The following is a 19,854-nucleotide window of genomic DNA, read 5'->3' on the forward strand; positions in this document are numbered from 1 at the left end:
ACAGGATGGAAGCAATTCATAGGCCTCTCCCTGCAGTGTGGGCTCCTTCACTCCCTCACTTGTGCTTGCACATGGAATGAGTTATGCAAACTGAGAACAGCTGCCTCATGCTTCTGCTCAGTCCGGAGCAACAGTTTGGGTTTCAAATGGAATTGAGTTTGCTGCATCTTTTTATTTTCCCATTTCTGTTCAAGCTTAGGCTCACAGTAAATAGCCCAACACTTTAAAAGCAACAGATATATCACCAATGTTTTGAACTTCTGAGGGTCATCAGGTGCCCAAGCCTTTGGCAAACAGCAGCACAGCCAACCCCAGACCACAGCTCCTACTCGGAGTCCTGCAGGCACAAAACACTGCAGGCTACCTCCCTCCAACTGAGTATCTTGTTCATCCATGACTCTCCATGTGAGAGGATACAAGAACATTTCACTAGTGCCAAACCCCTGGAACTGCTTGTGAAGAAGGAGCTGCTGTTACCCATCCATGCACAGGAAGGAGTTTTGCTGGCTAGTGACAGATCGAGGAACAGTCAGTGTCACATATGCCAGCCTCCTGTTCCAAAGTTGCACAATACATGTTGGTCATTTCTTTGACAAATCCCACTTGTGTTTACTAGGCTCTGCCTTCCAGTTTGTTACTAAAAGACAGTCTGGAAAAAGCCTCTTTGGTCGTTTTTCTACCCCAGTGGCATGACAGCCTCCGTTCTGAATCACGCCAGAAATGCTGGGGCAGCCTGCAGTAATTTCAGAAGGATTTGTGAGCTCCCTTGCTGAGCTGCAGCTCCCTGCTGAACACTGTACCTATGTATTTGAAGAGTGTGCTGCTGATTCCTGCCAGGAGGGAAAGGGTTATCAAATCTCCCAGGCTCGCTGCTATGGGTGTGGCGACATTGTCTGGGTTGATCCCAACTTTCCTGGCTCCAATGATCACACCAATCATCACCAGACCTAGAGAAGACACAGAGCAGGCATCAGAGAGAGCATTTGGCTGTGTTTTACCCCAGAGCTGCTGCTCTGGGTCAGGATGTGGGGGTCTAAGAGAAGCAAGAAGCAGGATACCCACAACAGCACCATGCAGCTGGAGACTGGGCACCCCCAGGAATTTGTCCTTTTGTTTTCACCAACCTGAAGTGCATGACTCTGTCCTTATAAACTGCACCAAGGGCCCAGAGGCACACAGGCAAATTCCAGGGATCAAAGCAGACACCAGCAGGCAGCCCAAATGTAGAAGCTCCCCTCCTGAGCAGCCTAATCTTTGCTGCCTTGAAGCAGGAGCAGGCACGAAGCACACTCATAGATAAGCACACAGCAGGCATGCAGCAGCCTCTTGGTGCCGTCCCCTCCTCTGGATTCCACAGCACAAAGATATTTTCCATATTAGACTGAAATTTCTCAACGTTTGAACCACCAAGGAGCAACGAGCTTCCTTACTGTAACCTGCACTTCAGCCCAGCCATCAGACTGAGCCCTCGTGTCCCAGAGCCTTTGGGGCTGCTTTCATTTGCTCTGGGTGGATATTGATGCTGTGAGCAGCTCCAGAGTCAAGGGGTTATGGTGGCTGCCCACATCTCTTCCCTTGTCCTCTGAGGTGCACCTGGAATATTGAGCTGCTTTTCAGCATTGCTGGGGAGAAGAAAGGTTTTGCTTTGCTTTTGCCCAAGTTTAGGACCCCAAACCCCAAACTCTGGTGAACATGTGGGAATCCCTCAGTGTGACCATGTTCACAGGGGTCTGAGGATGAGGGAAGAGACGAGGATCTGACTCCATGTTTCAGAAGGCTTGATTTAGTATTTTATGATATATATTATATTAAAACTATACTAAAAGAATAGAAGAAAGGATTTCATCAGAAGGCTAGATAAGCTAAGAATAGAAAAATAAAAGAATGAATAACAAAGGCTTGTGTCTCGGACAGAGTCTGAGCCAGCTGACTGTGATTGGCCATTAATTAGAAACAACTCTATGAGACCAATCACAGATGCACCTGTTGCATTCCACAGCAACAGATAACCATGGTTTACATTTTGTTCTTGAGGTGTCTCAACTTGCCAGGAGGAAAAATCCTAAGGAAAGGATTTTTCAGAAAATATCATGGCAACACCTCAGCTATCAGATCTCTCACAGCGATGTGGAAGAAGCACCTGGAATAAGCTAACTAGCAAAGGCAGCCTTGAGACAAGGGATTAGACATCCCTTCAAAGTCCTTCTGTGGCTGACAGGCTGCACCAAAGGAAGCCCAAGAAATGGTGATTCCCTCCAGCCCAAGAAATGGTGATTCCCTCCAGCTCACAGCCTCCCTGTGCCTGTCTACAGCCCCTCCAAAGCTGAGCATGCACAGGAGCATCAGTTCTACCCCAAGAAATGTTCATCTTCCCTGGTACAACATCCCTTAGACAAAAACACATCCTCACACATGACATTTCCACAGCAGCCCTCCCAGACAGCCACAGTCCCCTGCCCTCAGCACAGCTCATGCTGCTCCCCTCCCTGGCCATAAAAGCAGCAGCTTCAGCCACACACAGGCTGCCTGTGACATGTCCAGGGAAAAATCCGATGTCAAACCTGAGACAGCCCAGCAGCAAAGCCTCTCTGTGCCCCCACCAAGCAGGGAGATTGTAGGGAAGAGCAATGAAAGCTGAGCTGCTGTTGTTTAACAACTGCCTCATCCCACGTTTTCCACCAAAGGCATTTCCAATCACCCTCTGACTCCAGCTTCAGGATATGCAGTTGTTCTAACTTGTCCCTTTCGTTTAGAGAACTTGCAGCATCCTTTGTGCCAGCTGCTCTATTCAGGGTACCATGCTGCCCTCGTATGGCAGACCCACAAACTGGAGAGCTTCAAACCACTCACAACAGCTCAGCCCATCACACTGCCCTGGAAGGGGAAGAGCCAGGGCACAGAAGTGCCTGGTTCAGCTCACAGCAGGCAGACTGCAGGCCTGCCCACAGGTGTGGGGTGACCCATCTCGAGCGTGGATTTGTCAGCTAACAGACCCTCAGTCCCTGGGTGACACCATTTCACCTTCACTGGGAAAGGGACAGTGTGGATGGCCCGTGTGACACCCCAGAGACACAGAGTGGGGGTGTTTGTGCAGCCATGCACAGCTTGGGGCACTTTTCCTGTGCCAGGCGAAGCACACTTTGATTGCTGCAGACCACGGGGGAAGAGAAGCACAGGCAGCATGCAGAGAGGATGAAAACAGCAGCCACAGCTCCCTGCAGCCCTCCTCTCTCTGCCACAGCAGAGGGATGCCAGCTGGGCCTCCCTGGAGGAACAGGGACAGCTCATTCCCCACCTGGGTGCTGCACAGCGGATCTGAGGAGGCAGAAGCACTCACCAAGGGAAAGGGCAGCAATGAAGGCCGTGGTGACACTGCTGGCACACAGCACAGCAGCCTGGCTCAGCTCCACAGAGCCCTTGGAGATGGCTCCCAGGATCACAGCAGCCACAGCAGCCAGCAGCCCCACCACAGTGGCCTGGACCTGGGGAGCAAAGGACAGCTGGTGAGCACTCAGCCCCATCTGCTCCTGGCAGCCCTGGCCCCACCACTGCAGCTCTGCCACAGCCTGCAGGGCAAAGCCTGGCTCTGGTGAGGATTGTTTGGGTATTTAAACAGCATCCCTGCAAGGCTCCACTAGATCAAAAATAGAAATCCCGACAAAGTTTGCAGAAAATCTCTGGGGGTCTGCAAAGGGCAGATAACACTTCAGCAAAGGACACAGAGTCCAGCAGCAAGTGCATAGCCCTGGTCAAGACAAAAATGGGCTCCCCATCAGCTCTGCACTCCTGGGAGGCAGGGAGATAAGGGAAAGCACACAGGCACAGGCTGCCAGCCCTGAGCTCTTGCCATGTGCAGGCTCCAGGCTGGCTCCTGGATTTTAACAAGGAGAAGAATTGCCTTTACAGGAGGGAATTTCTCCCATCTCTCCCCTCCTGCCCAAGGCTGATTCCCAAACAGTGCCAGTGAATGACAGGCTTTATCCAGGGGCTGCTGTGAAACAGGGATTGTGCCACAGCTCCTGTGCAAAAGGAGTTTTTATTAGTTCAGTTTGTCCACAAAGGCAGTGAATGTCCAGATGTGTTTTACAGCTAAACTACAAGCTCTGGGCCACACAGAGCTTTACTGGAGGTCAAGTCCTGGCTCTGCTTGGCTGTGTTGAGGATTCCTGCCCCAAATCACCAGCTCTGCATTCAGCACTGCTGGAACAGATGCTGCTGGTCTGCAACAGAGCAAGAGAAAAGAGACTTCTGCATCTCCCAGCTGAAGTGACTCACCTGGATAAGGGCTAAATTGCAGGTGGCCATTTTCCATTGCTTCTGGGCATCATCCATCTGTCCAGTGTTAGCCTAGGAGTCAAGAGAGATACCCTGAAAGATGTTCCTGTGGTACAGGTGGCCTCTGAAGGCAGTTTCACCTGCTCCCTGGGGGAAAGGGGCTGTCAGAGAGAGGCAAATGCAGGCCAACATCTCCCAGCCTTCCCTGCACTTCTTTCTTGACATTTTTCCACCAGCCCAGTGTCCCAGGGCCATCAGAGGCTCACACTGGAGGTGCAGAGGTGTTGCAGGGCACCCAGCTAAAAGAGCGAAGTGGATAGAAAAAAAGCTGAAAAAATTAAACCATTTCTTGTCCTTTTGTTCTCCCTAAATTCCTCTGATAAGCTACAATTTCTCCTGAGGCATAATAAAAAAAAAAAAAAAAAAAAAAAAAAAAAAAGACCAAAGTAAACAAAATTGCTTAGGGAGATAGAAGAGATCAAATACAGAGCAGCAAAAGCTGCTGCAGGTTCCAGGAAGCCTCAGTCTGCTCCCCCAGGGTAGGATTGCTGGGAAGCCCTCAAGGATCAATACCCACAGCAAAGCAATCCAGCACTGGAGCTGACAGCTGTGCAGCCCTGGCTGTGTCTCCTTCATGTGTCACAGGGCCCCAAATATCAGCAAGTGGCCACCCAGGGATTAATTCACCTTCAAAGTGCAGATGGAAATTCTCTGTTCCACTTACAAAATGAGGGCAAACACATTATTTTAATGTTCATACCCCACTAGTTTCTAGTTAGCAGAAAAGGGCATCTCTCATACACAGCGTGATTACATAAATGAAGAATCTCCTGATGCCTCCTGCTAATCACCCCCCTCCCACAATTAACCAGCCACAATTAACACTCACAGCAGTGGAGAGCCTGGATGCCAGTGTCATCTCCAGATTTCCCTTCAGGCCAACCAGGGCAGGAACCAGGATGAAAACTTCTGTGATGGTCCGGAACACGTCCCAGTGCTGCAAGGAAACAGAGGCAGCGACCTCAGCCTGGGCTGCTGCACCCCAGGGCCTTGTCCCAGCACCTCCAGGTGTCCTGGGCACACAGGGACAGATGCTGCCCTGATCCATTTCATGTTTTGCATTTTGGGAGGGAAGGAAGGAATTTTCAGCTTGCAGTGTTCTTTCTCATCTCGTGCACAACAAAGCACTGCCCTAATGGGGAAGGATCTTTCTTTCTGGGGGCAACAGAAGATTTTGGAAACCCATAAATTAAAACCTTTAAACTTTGGAAACCCATAAACTAAAACCTTTAAATTTTGAAAACCCATAAATTAAAACTTTTAAATTTTGGAAGCCTATAAACTAAAACCTTTAAAGTTTGGAAATCCATAAATTAAAACCTTTAAATTTTGGAAACCCATAAATTAAAATCTCTTTAGCACCAGCCAAGACCAACATTAAAAGTAATTAAGGTTCAAAAGCCAAATTAGATAGAGCATGTTCTCCATCCTTTGCACTGACACTAGAACCTCTCTGACTAGCACCTAGGAACTTCTACTGCCATCCAAACTCATGAGAACAAAACCAAAGGTGTAGGAAATGATCTCACAACAAGAAGTTGTGTTTGTCTTTTCTTACCAAACTTCAAGTCAAGCATCTAAGACTGGCGAGGGGAAGGAAAGAGATTTTTGCATCTCTTCTCCCCAGGCAGTTCCTAAATCTTCCTGTTACCAAGCACATTCTTGGTACAGCTGGAAAAAGGTTTTGAATTAAGATATCTCATAAGCCAAACTGCTGAGCCAATATCTTCACTGTTGTTGCTCCTCTGAAGCTGAACTGTGCAAAGCTGTTGAACCAGCTGCAACACCAGAGACAATCTGAAAACATAACAAACTTTGTCTTCTCTAATTTTTGTAGCACACAGTGCCTTGGAATAGAGTTCATCCCTCCTCTGTGCATTCAAGGGTTGGCAAAGCCCCGCTGTGGCCAGAGAGGTTTAAATCAGGATGGAATCCCAGAATGGGGCCACTCAGCGTGAAGGAAAAGTAACGAGCCCAACATCTAAGAGAGAATACAAGGAAAAAAGGGTGGCTGCAATGAGCCAGATCAAAGGTGCATCTAACCCATCCTTTGCTCTGCCAATAATCCAGTTTGGGTGTGTAAAACAAGAATCTACAAAAATGACAGGTTAATGGGAAAACTCTCCTGTGTATTTTCCAGACTCTGACTATCTCCACAGGGTCCTGAGCTGCTGGGGGTTTTCTGCACATTTCCCAGTGCTGAAAGGTTTTCTCTTTCAGGTCTTCATCCAAACTCCCTCCTCCAAGCCATGTGCCATCCTGTGGCACAGATTTCCATAGTTTAGCTGCACATCACATGAAGATCCATTTGTTCATTCTTTCCAGCTTGCCACTGGCTTGTACCCATGGTGATCCTGAATTCTGGCATTGGAGGACAAAACAAACCAGCACATCCCTACCCACCTTTTTCACATTCACTGGGATTCTATAAACCCAAATATCCAGGTGGCTGGACAGACTCAACAAAAGGTGACACATTCAGCTGCCAGCCTGTTAGGAAATATATACAGGGTGTAATAATAGACATCTGTACAGAGGTGTTTTTCTCTGGCTGTGCCATGGGAAGCTGTGATGGTGTCTCTCTGCTGGGAAGAACTCACAGCTTCCTTCTCAAAGAAGTCAGGATGGATGAATTGGGGCTGAGCTAGTCCTGAGCATGTGGTGCAAGGCACCTCAGAAGTGCAGATAACAGGCAGAACGTTATTATCAATATAAAAAAGGCATTTTTTCCTGGCAGTGGTGGAACAGGCACATTTCAAAATGTGCAAGGTATGTTACTGTTGCATAAACAACTAACAACACAAAAATTGTCCCCTTATTTGTCACACTACAGTTTTGTTTAAATTTGTTAACATGGAACTTAAATACCTGAGAAAAGCTAGGGGTGGACATTTCTTTTAAAGATTCATATCCCCCTCTCTGCTCTCTCTTTAATTAAGAATAAAGATCCAAACACATCTTTGACACATTCAAAAGAAAGAGGAGAAAACACAGACTCCACAGCCACAATGTAAAACTCCCAGACATCTAAAGCACAGAGGCATGCAGAAATTCATACCTAAGACCTTGCATATTTTGCACATAAAAAGACATAAATAGAAAGCAACAGAAAAACTCAACTGTTTGTATTTTCTGTGCATGCCACCTTTGGGAAATATGACTTTGGTATATCCAGGTAAACTCCAATCCTTGTGACAGTAGATTTTGCAGATCTCAGGCCATCAGAACAGAAGTTTCAGCATATGAGGTATGACTTTTTGGGACTCTGCCTTACATATAATTACACCTGAAAGCTCTGAACAATTAATAATCACACAACTGTACTAATAAAAAAAAAAAGCTGACTTAATTGCCTCTATTTGAGTCTCATTAGTGACTCACTGAGAGCCTAAGGGAAGATTCTTAATGATTTATACCACAACAGCCAGGGCTCCATTGTGTTAGTGACTGCAGGAATACAGAACAAACAGATGATGCCTGTGCCATCAGCTGGCAGGGCTGTCAGCTGCAGGAGTGGCTGAGGGGGCAGTTTGGAGCCATGCAGGCAGGGAAGTACCTGAATGAAGACAACTGGACAAAGCCTAGGAAATGTCTCTGTCCTTTGAGACAAAAACTGGCCTAGAAAGAACAAAAACATTCCATGGAAACCCACTCAGGCAGACACAGAGCCAGAAAGGAACTCTTTCCCACTTCATATTTTCATAATGGAGTGTCAGCCCTAAAACTCAGCTCTGAAGAAGCTTGGTTAATAATTGGCTAGTAAAAAATCCCATGTTCTACCCAAAAAAGCTGGATCTGCTCATGGAGTCCCTCAGAGGAAGGGAGGCTATTTATCATGGATGTTCTGAGCCAGCCCCCAGCCTCAGTGCAGCCCCTCCATGTCACAGACATCTTTTATGAAAAATCCTTTCTTTAGGAGTTTTTCTCTTGAGAGGTCTCAAGAACAAAATGTAAACATTGGTTATCTGCTGCTGTGGAATGCAACAGGTGCATCTGGGATTGGTCTCATGTGGTTGTTTTTAATTAATGGCCAATCACAGTCAGCTGTGAGACCGAGAGTCCAAGCCACAAGCCTTTGTTATTCATTCTTTCTTTTTCTATTCTTAGCCAGCCTTCTGATGAAATCCTTTGTTCTATTCTTTTAGTATAGTTTTAATATAATATATATATCATAAAATAATAAATCAAACCTTCTGAAACATGGAGTCAGATCCTCATCTCTCCCCTCATCCTTGGACCCCTGTGAACACCATCACACCCCCAGGCTCAGTGCAGCCCTGCTGCAGCTCCCCACACTGTCCCCACAGACCCAGCCTGTCCTATTACCTCCCCAGGACATCCATCTCCCATCCATCCATCCATCCATCCATCCATCCATCCATCCATCCATCCATCCATCCATCCATCCATCCATCCATCCATCCATCCATCCATCCATCCCTCCCTCCCTCCATCCATGGCAGCTGCTCAGAAGCCTCAGAGGTTTTCCATGGCTCTGAACAAGTCAACAGAAAGATCTAAATATCCTAGAGTACAAAATGCAAGCCAATTCAAAATCCTTTTCAAAGCTAATCATCTCATGGGTTTTTGTCAACAAAGCACAGAGATATCTTCTGTCTGTGACTTTTCTTTGGACTGTGTCCCACTCCAGTGGCATGGAAAGGGAAAATGAAAGGGAAGCTTTCCTCCTGAATTCTCTGGTTGGAAATCTGATCATCCAGCTTCAATCTGATTCTTCACCTTACTGTAAAAAAGTGGGCCAAACACTGGCAGGGCCCTGCAAGGTCTCCAGCAATGCCAGCCAGCCCAGAATCCAGATGGACCAGCAGCCAAGGACCACTGGAACAGAGGCAGAAATGTCCAGAAGGAAAAGCCTGTGCCTTGCTATCAGCCCTGCAGAGAGACTGCATCACCTGCACACATAGGAAAGGAAAATGGCAAACATCTTCTTCTTTGGGCATCCTTTTCCTACCGCATGGGAGACCCAGGTCTGAGCCTTAGAGTCAGCTGGGCTGGATAAATCTCTTCTGTTGATTTTTCTCTCAAACACTAATATGAACAGTTCTTGGTTTCATCCCAGAGCAGATCAGAAACTGCAAAAATCCTGAGAAGTTTGACAGGATACAAATGAGCAATTTACACTTTGTTCTCTTTACAGCAATATGAGCCCTGCAAAAGACAGCATCAGCTGGACTCACAACACAGAATCAAGTTATTTCAAGATATTTTGAATGTAATAAAAGAAGGGCAGCAGGATTAAACTCAGCATTATCTATGCTCTAGATACCATCCTTAAGCTTGCCCTTATATCTCACTGTCCAAACACAGTTTCCTAAGAATATTTTGCAGTAACTACAAATAGGGTAAAACATTCCTTAGCCAGAAGAACCACTAGAAAATGGGCAAACCACAGACTCCTGGACTTGAAAAACCTGTAGTTTCAGTATGGGAGCCCTCATGCCCGGCAATATGAATCTCATGGTACCTGGCCTCAAGCAAACAAACTTAGTGTCAGGTTTTAGTTGGACAGGACTGTGAGTTTCCATCTCTCACACTTGCAGGAAGTTGAAAATCAACAGCTCAGAGACAAAGAAGCACAGAACAATATCCCAAACCTTTAAAGGCTGACACCTCTGCATTTTCCCAGTTACTGGGGAAGGTGGGGTTGTTGCTACCACGGCAGCTCACCTCACTAACATCTCTCCTGTGCCATCAATGCACACTGGGCTCCCTCCTCTGGGAGCTGAACCCACGGACTGACCATTTCTATTTCAACATACTTCACCAAAATATTCACTTCCTGTGGTTGTGGTTTACACCTGACCCCATTTCTATGAGTCAAGTGAGCAAATACACAAACTGGATTGCACATTGTCATTTAAAGGGCAGGTGCAGGTATGCATACACGGCCCGTGTTTCCCATCAGTCTGGATGCAGCTACATTTTTGAACACAGCTCAGTTCTTAGCAAGTGAATTGATTTCTTCTGGACAAAGACCTGTTCACTCCAAGGTACAGAGTGGGTATGTGCTGTGTCCTTCTCCTTCTTTGAGACAAATGCTAACTATCAGCATAACATCTTGGGGGTAGTTTGAGAACTTCTGTAATGCTGCAAGACAGGTCTGTGCCTGAGCACAGCACAAGGTGGAGATGACAAACACAGCCCAGAAAGAGCCTGTGCCACTCCAGTTAACCCTTCTTTGATATTCCTTGTGCCCCCTTTAGCTCAACTTCTCTGCCTTCTTTGTTTCTTCCAGTGCAAGAAAAAAACCAAGCAAGGTATTGTCTTTCCAAACATTCAAGTATCCATATTTAGCTCCTCCCGTGGTATTAATGCCAGAGAATCCAATGTACTCCAGTGAGCTCAGAGTGTAGGATATATCCTTGGGAAACTCTGCCAGCCTTTTGATTTGTAAATCCACCAGCGTGAGATGCCCAAATGAGATCAAATTTTGCATTTCTATTTGTGCCACCAGCACAAAGGAAACACAGATGGGACAGATCCTGGTTGGGGGCACAATGGTGCAAATGCTGCAGCACTCCCTGGCATCCAGGGGAAGTCATTCTGAATTTATACCCACCTCAGGAACTGCCCAAGAAGCACCCAGTTTGTAGGCAAGGCTAATCATTCTATGGCGGCGTGCCTCTCATCACACTATCTAAATGATTTCTAGACCAAAGATTATATTAGGTTGTTTGCAAAGAACTGAAAGCATGAACTTGCCTCTAAGTAAAACAGGTAGTTAATAACAACCCTGACCTAGATCTCCTTATCAGCAGCTTTTGAAGGAAAGAAATGATATCATGCAACAGGGGAATATGCTGCAGCCTGATCCAGTTGCTTCACAGGAGTTTTATCAAAGTGTTGAGCTCCACAGAGAAAAGGGAGCACCCTGTCTAGCACACCCAGAGCAGTGCCAGGCAGCCATCTGACAACTCACACCACAAGGAACACAGCTACTGATCTAAAGGAGGTGGATGGTGTCCTTCCAGCACAGAAAAAGCCTACAGCCATACTGCTGAGTGGCTGCTAGGAGCACACTCATTAAAAACAAACAACTCAAATGCTCAAGGTCAGAGCCTAAGCCCACCCTCTCACTACAGGTTGCCTAATTACAGGTACCTACTTGAACAACATCCATCAAGAGGCCAGCAGCTACCATTCCCAAGCCAGCCAGGAGGAATGGCACAAAAATCTGGGAGGCAATGGAGAAGGAAGTCTCTGGAAGAAATCCACTAGCTGACCTGGTCAGCTTGCAGGTGAAACCTCTCAGCTTCTTGCCATGGAAGCACAGTTCCAGCTGTAACTGGGTGACCACCATGGTCACACACTGTTACCCCATGCTCAGCAGGAAAATGGAGGGAGATCAGGACATGACACAGATCCTCTCTGCAGCTCTCTCCAAAGCCAGAAGGAATGTTTTTCCTCAAACTACAGCAACGATGCCAAATTCCTTTAGTTTCTTCTCCTCCTAGGAGCACGTCCCGACGATTGCAGCAAGGGTATCCTCCAAAATTGGTTCAGCTGGGTTGAGCCCAGGTGGCAGCAAACTCGATGGACACAATTTTTCTGATTTATATCCAGCGGGGAATTAAAAAAGAGAAGAGAAGATTGTAGAGATGCTTGTGGACGAATAGAAACGAGCCCACACCCCATTCAGCTCCCACCACTTCGGTAAAAACCAGTAAGACCTGCTCAGGCTACAGCACTGAAAGAGTAACAAGTCACACAAGAATCCCTCAGCATGCTCAAACACACTGGTGTCCTTTCTCCTCGGGTTACATTTCTTGTCAGAGCGCGGCACGCGTTCGCTACCAGGGTTTAATGTGTAAGCTGCTGCCAACAACCAGCTCGGCTCCTCGCTCCCACCACAGGCTCTGCTGAACTTTCCTCGCTGTCCCGAGGCCGAGGAGGTGGGGAATTACCAACCACGATCCATGCTGCACTTCTCCAAGGTGAAGAAAGGTCAAGCAGAGCAGGAGCCCACGCTTCTCTCAGCTGACGGCGGCGTTACGCAGGTCCTGTCCCCAGGCAGGTGACACAGCTGAGCCGGCTGGTGACACAGGATCTGCCCTTCTAGACCCCAACCCCAGGCAGGTGACACAGCTGAGCCGGCTGGCGACACAGGATCTGCCCTTCTAGACCCCAACCCCAGGCAGGTGACACAGCTGAGCCGGCTGGCGACACAGTATCTGCCCTCCTAGACCCCGGCCCCTCGTGTCCGCTCCATGGTCTCGGTGGGACAGAACAGTCAGGCTGTGCCAGCTGTACCTCTGAATGACTGGCTCTCAGGGGGAAAAAAAGTTCAGAGAAGCAGCCAATAAGCTTCAAAAGCAAGCACCCTTATCTGCTGTCATCACTTCAACTTTCTGCTAGTTTGCAGAGGCCGAGATAAGAGTCCTAGCCCAGCTCATTTAAGGTAGCTCCATGATCTCTCTGCGCGACAGGCAAGGGAGAGAAAGGGCGCGCTGTGAGCCGGTCACCCTTCCTGCTCTGAAGTGAAACATGCTGCTCCTGCATGCTCCTGGGAAGTACTGTCTGAAAAAGGGGGTCTCACCCCAGAGCTTCATGGTTAAGGAGCCTATACAAGGTCAAAACTCAGAGCTGCACCTGCTACATATGGCCAAAAAAATTTGTATCCTGCTCCATAAATGCTTCAGCTCAAAGTCAGGCATGTAGGGAAAAGAGTCATGGTATTATGCCTAGGCTCCTTTCTAATAATTATTTTGGGCAAACTAATTGAATCAGAGGGTCAAAAAGGTTTAAAAACCACCTTTTGGGATGGATCAAGCCTTCCCTCACATTTCTTGCAGAGAGGAAAAGGCTAATGGCTTGTGGACTCTGTCCTTGTGACAGGGTCCCCAGCACTGCGGGGGAGTTGGAGAGAACATGACATGCTCGCAGCTAAATTGGGAACTGAGGGAGCTCTCGGCCATTCAGGCAGTGTTTCTTTGGTCTGAGCTCACAGCAGCTGAGGTGACAGAGCAGATCTCCCTGGAAGCAGGGCAGAAAACAAATGGAGCTGCAGAGGCTCTGTCCTTCGCTGCTTTCTAGGCTGTTATTTTGGTACAGCCCCTAAAAGCTTCTCCACTCCCAGCTGGTGTGTACAGTGTCTCCACCACCTAACAATGGTCCAGTTAGCGGAAAGCTAACAGGAGAGCACATTTCAGCTAATCTAACTGGAAAAAAAAAAGTCCCACAATATCTGGAAGAGCCAGGTTAATAAAAATCCTGTAATAACCACACATGACCCAACCTCCTTACACCAGCTGGGAAGAGAGAAATTACAGTATGAAGGCCCAGTTCTAGTTAGTCATTCACAGAGGCTTCAAGGAAATAAAAAACAATTTCTGGACAAAACTTCTGGACAAAAAAATAGGTTTTCCAGTTCTAATAATGTGCCTACCTAGTCCCATATGTCACTGTATCAGCTAAGTGGATTGATGACAGGCAGAAGCACTAATGTAAAGGAAATATCAATGAGACTGAATGACTCAAATGACATTAAAAAACACAGCAGCAACACACCCTGTACTAAAGCATCAGCCTGACAGGGTTTATGAGTTTATCACGCTCCATCTCTCTCCTTCTAAGCAAGGACCATAAAAAGCCGTCAACCGATAAATCAGTATGCAGACAGGTAATTGGTTCAGGTGACCCATGTGTGTACACTGGGCCATTTTGTTATACATTTAAGGAGCCTCTGATAAAGAGCCACACCATATTTATCAGCAGAGAGATGCATCTCTTTTTCCTGGTAAAGAAATAAACCTTATTTTTCCAGACAACATGCATCAGGTGTGAGAAGAAAGAGAGCATTGCTCAACAGTGGGAAAAGGATTGTAGTCTCCAGAATTGACACAATTGCTTCTGACTAACAATAATCTGGTATCATGGGATGTATCCAACTTCCAAAGTGTAAATTTGTGACTGGTATTCGTGTGGATCCATGGTGCAAGAAGCAATCACAGAAAAGACATGAGACCAGAGAGAATTGATATTATTTCTAATACACGAACTGGAAGCCTTGGGGGTAGAATTCTGGAGACTAGCTAGTGAAAAAACTAAAAAAAATCCCAACAGCTCATGGCTGTGCCACTCAAGATGGCAAAACCTGGAGAGGTGCACTGCTGCCCTGCTCTGCACACAGATACATCCTCCTGCTGCCAGCTAGCCAACAAGCGGCACTGCCCTGGAGGAGCCAAAGCAGAGGCAGCCTCTTGGGTGAGTCCTGACCTGACCTAGATCCCCCATCCACTGGCACATCAGAAACATCAGAACAGACAGACAGCAAGTGTCTGAGAGCACAGTTTCATCCCTACCTTGTCATCCCTGCAAAGGAGACACAGAACTGCCAGGATGCTCTCACAGTGTGGCAGTGCTGGCAGCACCGTGCCAGCACCACGGGCTCACAGGAGAACCAGATGGTGCTGTCCAGGAACTGCACAGCCCAGCTGCTCCAGCACCACCACCCCTGACTATGGGAGCTGTCTGCTGCACCAAGCAGTGAATTCTTGTTCCTAACCTTGCTCTTCTCCTCCCCACTTTAGGAAAGGGCAGAGAAGAGAACTTTTGTGGAGAGATGGAAGGCGGCAGATGGAGAGTGCCTGGGGCCCAGGGACTCTCAGAAACAACAGCAGCAGCCAGGCAAGGGCCAGGACTGGCTCAGGAAGGAAGAGCAGCAGCAAGTCCTTGCTGAGATGTGCTCAGGCAGTCCATGGTATTCACAAACAGCCACTGTGCTCATTGCCAAAAGCCACGTTTCCTATGACATGTTGCATGGGTTGATTTCCCATACTTTAAGCACTGCTATGATGGCTTTTAGTGAGCTCTGTATTTGCAAAAACAGAAAACAGACTTTTGCAGCTTCAGAGGAGAATGAGGTCTGCCTCACATTCTGTTCATATTAGTGGCTTAGCTCCTCCTAGGAAAAAAACATTGAAGGAAAAGTCCTCCTCCAACATCACAAACCCATCTGCAATTAATTTCACACTTTAACAACTCACAGTAGGAAGAAACATACATTTAATGTCAGAGATCCTTTGGAACAGGCAGCTCTAGAAAGTCTAAAAAATAAAAACAGAAGTGTTCAAGGCTCTTGGGAATGATGTCTAAGGAGACAAAAAGTAGTTTGACATTGGGTTCTGCATTTGCCTGGTGTTCTGTGATCTGACTAGACATTCTGCTGGGTATCAAGTACAAGCTGAGGTCAGTTAAGGATACTGTGTCACTCCTAAGCCTTTATAGCTCTTCTAGCTCAGGGAGATCAGCCCTGGGTTAATGACAAAGGAACACAGCTCCACATTTGTGAAAGTTGTCAATGTAAGCACTGAAGCTTCTGTGTCCCTGTATCAGATAGGTCAGGGTAGTTTGACCTCACTAGTTAGTCAAATAACAAGGTTAACAAAAAGGCAGACTGTTAGAGGAACCATGAGTGCAAAGGCATGGCAGTTTATAATCAGCCTTAAACTTCCTAAAATTAGGTGCTGATCATTGCCTTAAAGATCTGTATTGCTGCACCATAGGAGGAAAGGTCTCATCCTGATCCCCAAAGTCAGAAGTGGGACCTAAGGAATTCAAGTCTTCTGCTGTGAGGCCTTAGAAAAGGCTGTGGTGCACAGGCAGGGCTGAGCTGTTGTGGGAAATGTCAACAGTGCTGGGCTGGCTGATGCCTTGTGCAGGACTGTCCAGGGCTACATCCCTGAGTGATGTCACCTCTGTGTGTGCTGCCACCCCAGGCTGTGCTCACCCACCCTCTTCCCAGGACCAAGGGGACATCTCTGCATATTCCTGATCACTAATCAATTAGGAGTCCACATTCCTAACCATCATCTTTAGTACCGTGTTCTCTTTTTTATCCAGGGGAGGAAAGGCACCAGAAAAGCACCACAAGCCTCTTGAGAGCTGCACAGTACACAACAGCTGACTTTGAGGGACATGCTGGCATAGCAAACTGCTGCAAATCCTCCCTTGCTGTGCCATTCCCAGAGCAAATCCCCTGCCTGTGAAGAAAACACCCCCACTCATCCCACAGCAGGTATGTCAGATGAGTTTCTTCCCCTTACCTGAACATAATCCAAAACCATGCCTGCCAAGACCATGCCCAGCCCAGCCAGGAGGTATGGCAGGAGCACTTGCAGGCAGATTGAGATTGCTGACTCTTCCTGAGCCTTTGCCATGGCTGCTTTCTCCTCAGCCAGCAGCTTCTGCTGTGCCTGCAGAGAGACATCCTCTGGCTCCTGGCTGCCAAGCCTGCTCTCCCTGTGTTTACCCTTGCTCTTTCCTCTGTGCCGGGGTCGCTCTCCATTCCTGGACCTGCCCTCTTTCCTCCTCTGCCGAGCTTCCTCACCCTTCATGGTGGCTTTCTTGGATCACAGTTTTTTCTGAAAAACAAAGTCAGAAACAAAGAGATAACAAAAAGAATTATCAGGTGGGTGAGAGACAGGAAATTCTTTGGCATTGTGTGCAGTCCTTTAACCTGAAGGCAAACTATCACTCGCTCCCCAAACCCAGGATGCTCTGCTGGCCCCAATAGTAGTACTTAGTTTACCTTCAACTTTGTATAGTGTGGAACCAATCTCCCTTTGTGTAGTAGCATCCCTTCCTAGGCCTGTGTTCACACTGCAGTGCTTGCTGTGCATCCTGGCTGCTGCCCTGAGAATGCCCAGAAGAACAGTGCTGCACATGGCCTGAACTCTTGACCCACCAGCTCTCACACTGGGAGTCACAAAGAACTTATGAGCCCAGCAGAATCCAACCCTTTTCAGGACCTGACTCCTGGCCAAGAAATGGGAGCAGCTTACTTCATTATATCCTAGCATCCCATAGCCCAGCAAAGGACCAGCATCCAGGTGTGCACTATGCTTACTACATAGCTGTCCACCACTCCTCAGTAACAAGACAATTCCTTGATCTTAGTGCTAATCTGGATACTTTTCCTTCCTTTTGTGCCTTAGTTGACACACATGCACTACATGACTCATCCCTCTACAGAGAAGTTGTCACGACCCCACAGCATCTCACAAGAAAAAATAAACATGCAGCATCCTAACCAGTAGCCCTTTTGCTGCCATCAAATCTCCTTTCTCGATGGAGCTGTCACTCACACTGCTGGCCCGGGCAGTGCCCCAAGTCTTTCACCCATCACCTCCTGCCAGCCAGCCCTCATCGGGATTAACCTCCGCCAGATGTTCCCTGATGCTCTCCTTTTCAGGATGGAACACCCCGAGGCCCCGCTATCCCAGCCCTCTTCTTGCCCCAACACCTGGAGCGCGGAGGGAACAGCTGGGAGGCCCCAATAACCGCTGGGGAACGGAGGGAGGGAGGATGGGCAGGAAGATGGGGAGGACAGTCCGGCTGTGCGGGCGGCGGATCCGCGGCCCGTCCGTCCGTCCGTCCGTCCGTCCGTCCGTGCTCTTACCGGCTGGCGGTGCTGCGGGGGCGCTGCCGGGGCCGGGGCTGTGCCCGCAGGGCCGGGGCGCTGCGAGCGCGGGCGGCTCCCGCCACATCGGGGCGCGGCGGCCGCGGGTTCGAGCCCGGCCCCCGCCCGCGGAGGGAGGCGGAGGCGGCGCCGTGAGTGGCAGCCGCCGGTCCTGCCCCGGCGCCGAGCCCGCAGCGCCGCTGCCGCACGCCCCGCCACGCCGGCACAGCCCCGAGCCCTCCCGGTGCCCCCCGGTGCCTCCCGGGTGTCGCTCCCGGAGCGCCCCCGCTCTCCCCTCGGAGCCCAGGGAGGGTGGTAGGGGAAGGGTGACAGCTTCCAGCGTGGGCAGCGTAAACAGGAGGCTGCAATTCAGAGCTGCGGAAAGACGTTTCCTCTGTTTGGGTTCTTCGCGGTGGTTTTTGTTGGGGTTTTTTCCCTCCTCGTTTTGGCATTTGCCAGAGCTCGTGTTGCGAGTTTCCTGTGCAAGAGCCTGCCCCCGGCACCCGCAGGGCACAGCTCCCTTTGGTTTGGGTTTTCTCCCCCTCCCGGTCTGAATCAGCGTGTTAGAAATGTGATTACAGCATCCATCACGTTTAAGCACATAAATCTCATTAAGCGCTGGAGTGACCATACTCATGCAAGTCTCCTGAATCATGCAGCTCAAATTTCCAGAACAATTGAGGATATTAAATCATACCTCAGTAGCAGAGCAAACTTATATCCTGCTGAAGTCTCTCAGATGTCATGCTATGCTAAAGGGCTCTTACAGATAAAACGGTGCCCCTGGCTCAAAGCAGGGCACGCCACAAGGAGTAAAGGTTTTGGTAAGTGGCAGTCACGAAGCCCTGCAGCTGCTCCGTGTCAAGGGTGCACGGTGCCTGCTGAACGTCACTCTGTAAGGGCAAGGCTTTAAATTTCAGCTCACTTGGTGTAATTTTACGTCTTTACTTTGCAACTGATGCTTCCCTGAGAGCGGTCAGAAGACGGCGTCTTGGTGTGAGAAACAAGAGGGGAAGGAACGCCGTTCTAAAAAGTAACAACGTTGCCAAGACAGCTTTAGACCTGTTAAGTGTATTCTCCTATCGTTTTACCAATGAGCTCCGAAGTAAAATATCTACAGAGCAAGCACAAAGTCTCCTGGTGGAACCTGATTGACAAGGGCCCTTTGGTGGCGCTTCCAGCCCAGGAATGCGACTGTTCTACACGGATCTCACACCTGGGTCTGAGCTGCAGCCACAGGATGAGCTCCCAGCCCTGCCAGAGCTGTCTGGCCCGTGTGCCATGACCTGATGTCCCCGGCTGCAGTCCCTGGAGCATCCCCAGGGGTGTATTTGGGTAGCAGCAGCACAAAGCTGCACTTTCTCAGAAGTGCAGTAACACTGTGGATAGGTCCCAGCTTTGACGTAAGGAAGCAGTGGCTGGACTTTGATTGCAAACAGAGCTGCAGTGACCCTATGGATAGGACAGCTCAGCTGCTCCTTGCAGCCTGTTGGCACAAAGCTGAGCCACCTCATGCTGAAATGTTTTGCCATCTCCCCCCTGAGTTGCAATTCACATGTGCTGCTTTCCTCTGCTCTCACAGAGGTGCCGGCAGCACCAGCAGTCACAAGGGGAGGGCTCAATATACTCATTTCTGTTTCTCCCCACAGGGCTTTTGAAGACTGTTTCCTTCAGCAGGGAAAGAAAGAATGACATTAGTATTCCCTTTGTCACCACCACATTGCTTCACAATTGGACTTTCTCTCCAGCAATTATTCCCTCAGCCAAGAAGAGTGGAATTTTACAGCTTTCTTCAGTATTCTGTCTGAAGATGTGATTTCTTTATTGCCTTCCCAGTTTTCTCCTATAAAATGGCACTTCTTGGGTGACCAGGGACTACTGGAGACATTTCTCAAATATAAATCTCGATTTATTACCTCAGTTAGCCCTGGTCACAGACTTAGTTGGACTCCTGGGCCTTGCAAGCTCCCATGTCAGCAGTGGGGCTGTGTTGAGGCTGCTGGAGCCTGCTGCATGGCCCATCATGCTGCATTCCCATCATGGGACATCCCTCTGGATACCCACCTGCAGCAGCTCAGGATGCATAAAGAAATTTGCAT

The 19,854-nt window shown here is 48.6% G+C and overlaps 1 protein-coding gene across 4 annotated transcripts in view; it reads right to left on the reverse strand.

The window, feature by feature from the left end:
• The window catches only part of SLC41A3 (solute carrier family 41 member 3), a 32,622-nt gene that overhangs the window by 9,468 nt on the left and 3,300 nt on the right, over positions 1-19,854 (reverse strand). Inside the window, exons 1-6 of one of the 4 annotated variants that reach the window (XM_063164787.1) lie at positions 18,453-18,610; positions 16,401-16,718; positions 5,165-5,272; positions 4,276-4,347; positions 3,338-3,482; positions 801-947 (exon numbers count right to left, since the gene is read on the reverse strand). In XM_063164787.1, coding sequence (XP_063020857.1) covers positions 801-947; positions 3,338-3,482; positions 4,276-4,347; positions 5,165-5,272; positions 16,401-16,691 — 763 coding nt within the window. In that variant the 5' untranslated portion in view covers positions 16,692-16,718; positions 18,453-18,610. Of the gene's footprint in view, positions 1-800; positions 948-3,337; positions 3,483-4,275; positions 4,348-5,164; positions 5,273-11,461; positions 12,630-16,400; positions 16,719-17,755; positions 17,813-18,452; positions 18,611-19,854 lie in introns of those variants that run through there. The other 3 variants (XM_063164789.1, XM_063164788.1, XM_063164790.1) reach the window with 3 other exon arrangements.

Source organism: Melospiza melodia, chromosome 10 (genome assembly GCF_035770615.1).
Source record: "Melospiza melodia melodia isolate bMelMel2 chromosome 10, bMelMel2.pri, whole genome shotgun sequence".
Lineage (NCBI taxonomy): Eukaryota > Metazoa > Chordata > Aves > Passeriformes > Passerellidae > Melospiza > Melospiza melodia.